This window comes from Myotis davidii, unplaced genomic scaffold, assembly GCF_000327345.1.
Source record: "Myotis davidii unplaced genomic scaffold, ASM32734v1 scaffold2330, whole genome shotgun sequence".
In the NCBI taxonomy this organism is placed as follows: domain Eukaryota; kingdom Metazoa; phylum Chordata; class Mammalia; order Chiroptera; family Vespertilionidae; genus Myotis; species Myotis davidii.
The window spans coordinates 211942-220775 of record NW_006281908.1 but is presented as its reverse complement, the minus strand read 5'-3'; the positions used below and the strand labels follow the sequence as shown (position 1 = coordinate 220775).

General features: G+C 37.3%; 1 protein-coding gene across 3 annotated transcripts in view; it reads left to right on the top strand.

Annotated features, from left to right (window-relative positions):
• The window catches only part of TYRP1 (tyrosinase-related protein 1), a 14938-nt gene extending 7818 nt beyond the window's left edge, over nt 1–7120 (top strand). For all 3 annotated transcript variants that reach the window (XM_006752615.2, XM_015560540.1, XM_015560505.1), the window contains exons 5-8: nt 1943–2110; nt 2585–2764; nt 5794–5940; nt 6766–7120. In XM_006752615.2, coding sequence (XP_006752678.1) covers nt 1943–2110; nt 2585–2764; nt 5794–5940; nt 6766–6971 — 701 coding nt within the window. In that variant the 3' untranslated portion in view covers nt 6972–7120. The remainder of the gene's footprint in view (nt 1–1942; nt 2111–2584; nt 2765–5793; nt 5941–6765) is intronic.
• The last annotated feature ends 1714 nt before the right edge of the window (nt 7121–8834 follow it).

Genomic DNA, 8834 nt, shown 5'->3' with positions numbered 1-8834 from the left:
ATCACCCCTAACCACCTCTGCCTGCCTGTTTGATCACCCCTAACCACCTCTGCCTGCCTGCCTGATTGCCCCTAAACGTCTCTGCCTTGCCCCATGCCCGGGACCCAGGATTCCCTCCCTCTGGCTGGCTGCAGGCACCCAGGACCCAGGCCAGCTTCCTCCGGGCTGGCCACAGCCACAGGGGACCTGTGGGCGGGTGCCTTCACCCGGGCCACAGCCGCAGGCACCCAGGACCACAGAGCGGACGGCTTGTCCCTCTCCCGGGCCACAGCCTGGCTGGTGCCCATTCCTTTCTCACGAGCTCATTTGTGCCTGGCTGGTCCTGATTCTTCTCATTTGTGCCTGGCTGGTGCCCATTGCTCTCTCCCCAGGGTTGAGTGTCTGAGCCTTTAAGGTGTGACGGCAGGGGGGTGATGACCATTTGCATATTAGCTCTTTATTATGCAGGACTGTCCTTAGACTCTCCACACCTATGTTTTCATATGCTCGTTGCACAGTATCTTTCCACTATCCCATTAATACCCCAAACATGTTATGTAAATTAATGGAGTGAATTACTGGCCCCTAACATTCTTCCTGCCACTAAAATATAGTCTTTGATTTATCAGATGGAAAACATTCTTCTTTCTTCACAATACTTCTCAAAACTACTTTCTCCTTCAGAAATCAGAACTTTCAATTCATTCCTGCATGGAAATTATACAGGACTCCAATCCATAGGAGGTTATTATGGGAAAGGATGCAAAGTGCAGTATAGGAAATATAGTCAATAATATATATATATATATTCACTATGTATGGGGTCCGATGGGTTCTAAGCTCAATGGGAAGATCACCTCATAAGTTATATAAATATCTAACCACTGTGTTGTACACTTGAGATGAATATAATATTGTCAACTGTAATTAAATTGTTTTAATTTAAAAATAAAAAATAGATGCAATGGCAGAAGTTGTACATGCACAAATTTTAAAGTCACTAGATTAAAATTAAACTGGTTTAACTAGTTTCTTCACTATCACAATCCTGCACTATGAAGCTCCATGAGGGCAAATTTGAATACAGTGTTTTTGAAACCCATTGTAACCAATACTTTTTTCTTGGGATGTAGTGATAGCTCCCTGAATAATAATCTCCAAAATATCAGCTTAAATTGATGGGTTAGCTAGTACCGTCTGAAAGTTTTTATAATAATGTATACCTAAAAGATACATATGCACTTTCCAGTCTCAATATAGTCATGTTTTATTTTTATATTAGATAAAGTTATTTTTACATTTATTATATAAAGCTATTTATGCTAATCATTGTGTTAATTATAAAGCATACAATTAGGATTTCTATGAATGACGTAAAGTAAAAATGAGTAGATGTTGAAATATTATCTCTCCCACCCAGTAAGTTATTCTCTGTGTCCCCTCTAAGGCATGAGCACTCCTCTCTGGAGACCACTGAAGCAGACTTAAAAAAAAATGCTCCTAATCAAAAAGGCTCCTCCCACCCACCTAAGGCCTCTCCCACTTCGTGAATTTAAGATTACTGATTATATATGAAATATAGATTTCAGTGTAGAATTTAGGTTTATGAGATTATTTGGACAAAATTCAATTTTCCATGGAATGCTTATTTTAATATATTCTCATGAAAGAAGCATATGTTGATTTTAACAAACACCGGGACCTCCATCTGTTACTGTGATCACCTCCTCTTTCAGATGATTTTACATATCACTTACCTACTCTTCTCAGAGAAGTTGACATGATAACTTAGATTTTCTCACTTTAATACCACTGAAAAGCGTTTTAAAAATGCCTCTCCTCTACCAAGAAGAACCCATTATTCAGGGTCCATGCTATATATATATATATATAAAATGTTCAAGGACGATGATAAGATCTCTAAACATTCTCTAAATGTTTGCAAACCCCATCTTCTTCCCAGGCACTGAGGGGGCGCCAATTAGGAGGAATCCAGCCGGAAACGTGGCTAGACCAATGGTGCAACGTCTTCCTGAACCACAGGATGTCGCTCAGTGCTTAGAAGTTGGTTTATTTGACACACCTCCTTTTTATTCCAACTCTACAAACAGTTTCCGAAACACAGTGGAAGGCCACAAAAAGAAGTTTCCAAAAATAAATATGCTGACAGTCATCCAAAGGGAATAATATAGGAAACGAAAGTAACACCTGGCAATTTAAGTTCCAGGACAATCAGAATGGTCTCCCAATTGTGTCAGCAGTTTTCAGTAGAAGCTAGAGATTTCCACTGTCATATAGAACGATGTTTGCCTTGTGGAAATAGAGTATTCTATGTATTTTGATTGCTATCCTTTGCAGGTCATTATTTTTAACCTGGAGGCTACATTTAGAATGCCATGCCACTAGTTTAAAACCAGCCTAGTTCTGGATATAGCAAACAAATGTCGCTAACCAAAGGTACAGAGAAATAATGCTATTATGTTAAGGTAAAAACTGTCCTGGCAAGCTTGGGAAAAACTGTTGCGCAGTGTAATCACTGCTGTTGACTTGACATGTAGAATATCTGTAATGATTTTTACTATTCTCATTCTATTTTTGTATCTAGGTTACAGTGATCCCATGGGAAGGTATGATCCTGCTGTTCGAAGCCTCCACAATTTGGCTCATCTATTCCTGAATGGAACAGGGGGACAAACCCATTTATCTCCAAATGATCCTATTTTTGTCCTCCTGCATACTTTCACTGACGCAATCTTTGATGAATGGCTGAGGAGATATAATGCTGGTGAGACATTTTTATATGCTTTTCGCAGGCTCAGCAAAAAAAGACTGTTCGGATAGCACAGTTATCACTTCAGGCTAAGCACTTGACACACATGAACTACATTTCAAAATAAGGCGAAAATAGCTCTATTATCTAGCCATTTCCAAATACGCCAAACCACTTTGACAAGGCAGACAAGAAGTCTCTCAGAATTGCAATAGTAAGATGATATTTACTAGCATTCAGTAGAACCAAGCAGTTAATCCCTTCTCATTTTTACTGTTTCCCAAATTTTTCTTCCTCATATCTTCCAATGAACATTCTCACTGCTTTTTAATATAGACGGGACATTCTTATAGAGCTCTTCTTTGATACTCCAAGAGAGAAAAAATATTACACTCATAATCCATAGTTTTGATTTTATTACTTTATGAACTCTCACAAATGGAAATTTTGCTCAGCTTGAAAAGATGATGTTGGTTTTTATATCACACCATAGAAAATCTCCTTTTAAGTTCATTTTAAGAGATTCTTAAACTCTTATTTACAAGGTCACTTTCTCTTTGCTTCTACTCGGCTGAGAGACTTACATTACTTTTTCTTTTATTTAATTCTTTCTCATTACTTTTCAATGTTGTTCCTCTGGTTAAAACATCATAAATTTTTATATTTTAAAAGTGTCCTAAATGTTGACTTCTGTGCCTTTATTTCATCATGCATATAAACATAATATTTGAGATTAACTACCTATTCATTTATCCACCCAATTCAACCAGTCCCTTATTTTCTTGTATGTGTTTGTGTGTATACAGTAGAAGTTCTTAATTCAACCTGATTAAGACCATTAATTGATGAGTTGATCAAAATAGTATGTTCCATTATTTGTAACCTGGAGGCTACATTTAGAATGCCATGCCACTAGCTTAAAACCTAACTCCAGATATAGCAAACAAATACCGCTAACCATAGGTGCAGAGAAACAACGCCATTATATTAAGGGAAAAACTGTCCTGGCAAGCTTAGGAAAAATTGTTGCTCAGTATAATCACTGCTGTTGACTTGACAAGTGAAATATTTTTAATGATTTTTACTATTCATCAAAAAATCATTTAACAAGTGGATAACTTACATACAAATATTGGTTCATTTATCAATCTGCTATGAATTCACTGATTGTAGTTCCACCTCATTTTCATGCATATTTATGTACATACATATGACTATAATGCATTATCTATAATAAAGAGAGATGGGGAGCCATCAAAGGGTCTTGCATAGAAAGGTTACATTATAACCCAATTGCTATGGCTTGTTATTTTTACTATTCTTTCTCCATTCATTTTAAATAGATATAACTTAATCACACAGCTGAAGCTGACATGGGTAAGGCTGATCAAGTGAAGGTGGAATGGGAAGTTTACAAATCCAACTTATTCATTTGAATAAATAATTTCCAGCAATAGACCAACATGTCAGTTCCTTGAAGACAGGAATTTTGTCTCTGTTTTGTCCAAAGCTATAGCCCCATGCCCAGACCAGGAGCTCAACAGGTGTTACTAGATAAATACTTAAGCGTCAAAAATATAAACACTACCTGCCATTTCTAGAATCAATTGTTCTTCAAACTAGATTCTAAAATTCTCTTCTGTGCTTCATGGAAACACACGGACTGTCCAGGTAACAGACTTCTCACAAACACAATCTGACACTTCACTAGCATTCTCACATATCCCAGCTCTTCTCAACATATTCCCACTCACGTAGTGCCCACGCCCACTTGCAACTCTGGTTTTGTAACATTCCATCTGGTAATTAATTGTACCAACATATAGAACAGCAACAACAACAAACAACAACTTTTGCCACAAAGGACATTTCAGTACCTTTATCCCTTAGGGCAAAACTCACCGATGATATAAATACCTGCAACTTGTATTTAAATAGAACAGTCCCTCTTTATGTACAGGGGAAATGTTCCAAGAACCCCAGTGGAGGCCTGAAACTGTGGATAGTAGTGAACCCTAGAACTGCATGCACTATGCTTTTTCCTATAGGCACATGCCTATGGTAAAGTTTAATGTATAAATTACACACAGTATAGATTCACAATAACTAGCAGTAATATAGAATTATAACAATATATTTTAATAAAAGCTATATGAATGGCTTTGGTGCAGTTACCTGAACACAAGCGCTACAATAGCACAAGGCTGATTGATCACTGAGAGGCAGCTAAGTGACCAACGAGCTGGTAGCCTATACTGAGTGGATATGCTAGGCAAAGGGATAATGCACTTCGTGGGCAAGGCAGAGCAGGAGGGTCAAGATTTCATCACGCTACTCAGAACTGACCACACTTTAAAACTTATAAATTTTTTACTTCTGAAATTTTCCATGTAATATTTTCAGACCACAGTTGACTGTGGGTAACTGAACCGTGGATGACAAAACCATGGGTCAAGGGAGACTACTTTAGAAAAAGGAGAGGTAGCAGGAAGCAAACAGGATTCCAAGACCAGGATTCGAAATCTTAAGTGTTTTTTGTTAACAAAGTAAAACCTGAGGAACAAGTTAATATTTATTTCTCTAAAAGTAAACAGAAAAAAAGAAAATATACTAAAGAGAAACATTCACAGTCAAGGAAAGCCTCCATTAGAAACTATCTCTCAAATTTAAATCATAGATGATGTTACAGCGAACTATACAGACCCATCTTTTCTTTACCTTTGAAAAAATAAGTTTAATTAATTTTATTCGTATTTGTTTCTGTAATTTAAAAGTGAAATAATTAATGAGCGTCAAAGATGACAAAATACTAAAACATGCCAGCTTTTGAACTTTCTTTTTCTCTCAGATAATACATTAATTAGTGCTGTACTCAAGGCATTTGAAATCTGCTTTATGCAATTTCCTGTTCTGCTGTAGAACTTATGTCTTTATTCACTGTAAAATACGAAAGAATGTTTTTAATGTTATGCTTGAATATTTCAGAACACCTTCAGAATATAACCATATACTAATATTAATATGGTGTTCCTGGCATATTTTAGATATATCCACATTTCCGTTGGAAAATGCCCCTATTGGACATAACAGACAATACAACATGGTGCCATTCTGGCCTCCAATTACCAACACTGAAATGTTTGTTACTGCTCCAGATAACCTGGGGTATACTTATGAAGTTCAATGGCCAGGTGAGTATTAAAAATGTATTTTTACTGTGGAAATTTTCAAAAACAATATGTTACCTTTAAAAATAAACTAATCACAGTATTCTTGAGGCTGACATGCCCCACCTGCATTTAGAAACGTTCATTTAGATCTTCATTTGGGAATAAAGAGAGTGAACTTCACATTTGTTGCCAGCCCACTGTGACCTGGTATTGTGCTGATTATGTAGCGCACTATCTCATTTAATCCTCGCAGCCCTCTGTGACAGTGTCACCATCCTGATTTTCCAAATACGGAAGACAAGGTTTAGCGAGGGCAACTGTCAAAGGTCACATGCTTAGTAAGCAGAGAAAATGAGTTTTGCGCTTAGCCCCCTACTTTTTCTACAATATAATGTGCCTCCGTTTATCCTTAAAATTTTTTAAAAAAATGGCATGAGGTACTCTGGGCTGTCCTTTCTGAGATTTTGAAATGCAAAACCTTCTTGTTTAATTTTAAATTTATTTTTCAAGAAAATAGAATACAGTGGAAGAGCACAGGACTTGGATTCCGAAAGACCTGTGCTCCAAACCCAATTCTAGTATCTACCAATTAAATGACCTTGGGCAAGTGACATAGACTCTGAGCCATTATTTCCTCATGTTTAGAATGAAAATACCTGTCCTAATGGAATCTACTCATTATGAGAAATTAGAAAGTGCCTCCAAGATGACAAGTGCTATACTAGACAATGTAGCCAATAAAACTTAAGGATGAGGATTTCAGTAAAGTGCCTAAATTTAGTATCCAATTTTTGGTGGCAACTCTTAGCAGATTTATTTTTTGCTCTTGTTTTATTTTTCACAAAGGTCGGAGTTTCCATATTTCTGAGATTATTACCATAGCGGTGGTTGCTGCTTTATTGCTGGTTGCAGTCATTTTTGTGGGCGCTTCTTGTCTGATTCGTGCCAGAAGCAACATGGATGAAGCCAATCAGCCTCTCCTCACTGACCAGTATCGACACTACGCTGAAGAATATGAAAAAATCCCGAATCCTAATCAATCTATGGTCTAACTATAAAAAACCTATTGTCTTACACCCTAGTCTTACAAAAGCTCTGGCTGAAAAATAATAGATTGAGTTACTAACTGTATTTTCTTTCACTCTGTTCCTTTCTTCCTATGCACATGTTGGAATTAAAGCTCCAGGAATCACTTTCCAGAGCTGGGAAGAGTCACAACATTTTCCTTTTTATTTCAAACAGTAGGTTGCACCCACTCCATGGTGTTTAAGCAGAAAGTGTCAAGATTTTTGGCATGTCTTAAAGGTCAATTATATGACAATGTAAATAAGCTGCTTTTACTTTGTTTAAAAATCATAAAGAAAAATCAGGATTGATTGAAAATTCCTGATTAAAATACATGAGTAGGCATTTCTACAGTATTAAGATGTAAATATATTTCCATTCATTGACACTGACCAACAGATGTAAAGAAAGCCGCATTTATTAGTCAAAATAATTTACGTGGAGTTATAAATGGGACTCCAATTAACTTCTTCAAAATGGTCTTCCCCTTTGGGGACCAGCATATTTAGTGTAAGGTTCCAGACCAAAACAAATCGCAATCTTTGTCTCACTTTAGAGAGATAAAAGCTTCACCTTGTTTAAGAGATAATTGATGCCGAAACCGGTTTGGCTCAGTGGATAGAGCGTCAGCCTGCAGACTGAAAGGTCCCAGGTTCGATTCCGGTCAAGGGCATGTACCTGGGTTGCGGGCACATCCCCAGTGGGAGATGTGCAGGAGGCAGCTGACCGATGTTTCTCTCTCATCGATGTTTCTAACTCTCTATCTCTCTCCCTGCCTCTCTGTAAAAAATCAATAAAATGTATTTAAAAAAAAAAGAGAGAGATAATTGATATTGCCTGTCTCCTACCTCTCAATGTGCTGAAAAAGGAACTACCCATCCATGCATTTCACCTCCCAATTCCTCTTCTAATAGCTGAGATCCACAGGGGGGCATAGAGGTGAAGAACCTGCATCACAGTGCTCTACAAATAGCATTCAGTTAGTTGTGTTTCGTTCAAATAGCTTCCTCTTATCACTTGTCAGACTTTTCTGTGTTTTCAAATAAAATATTTCATTGGTCCTCTGTATTTTTATCTTTTCAATTTTTATTTTTTTAATGTTTTTATTAAATTGAGAGAGAAAAAAAACATTGATCTGATGCCAGAACCGGTTTGACTTACTGGATAGAGCATCGGCCTGCGGACTCAAGGATCCCGGGTTCGATTCCGGTGAAGGGCATGTACCTTGGTTGCAGGCACATCCCCAGTGGGAGGCCTGCAGGAGGCGGCTGATCTATGTTTCTCTCTCATCGATGTTTCTAACATTCTGTCCCTCTCCCTGTCATTCCTCTCTGTAGAAAATCAATAAAACATATTTAAAACAAACAAACAAAACAAACAACAAAAAAAACCCACATTGATCTGAGAAACATCTATCTGCTGTCTCCTGCACTGGGGATCGAGCCCACAACTGAGGTATGTGCCCTGACCAGGAATCACACTGATGAGCCACACGGGCGAGGACTGGTCCTCTTTTTTTATGTAGTTCTGCAAGAGCGTCATTCTTTATCTTTCTATCTATCATACTTTTTTTTCTCTTTTTGATCTGATACTGAAACAATATTCCCAATGAAGAACTCTCTAGGCTGGTAGCAGTAAACAAATATTTTAATTAAAATTGGTAAAAAGTAAATAGTAACAATAGTATTCATACACTATTGAAAATGGCTAGTCTGTTATTTCCAACTCAATAAACAAAGCAAGACTAAAGTAACGTATACCTGATTGGTTACCAGCTTTTCCTACATCAAGCAATCTTAAGGCTATATTTAAAAGATAGACAAAATGTGTGAATAAAATAGAATGCATAT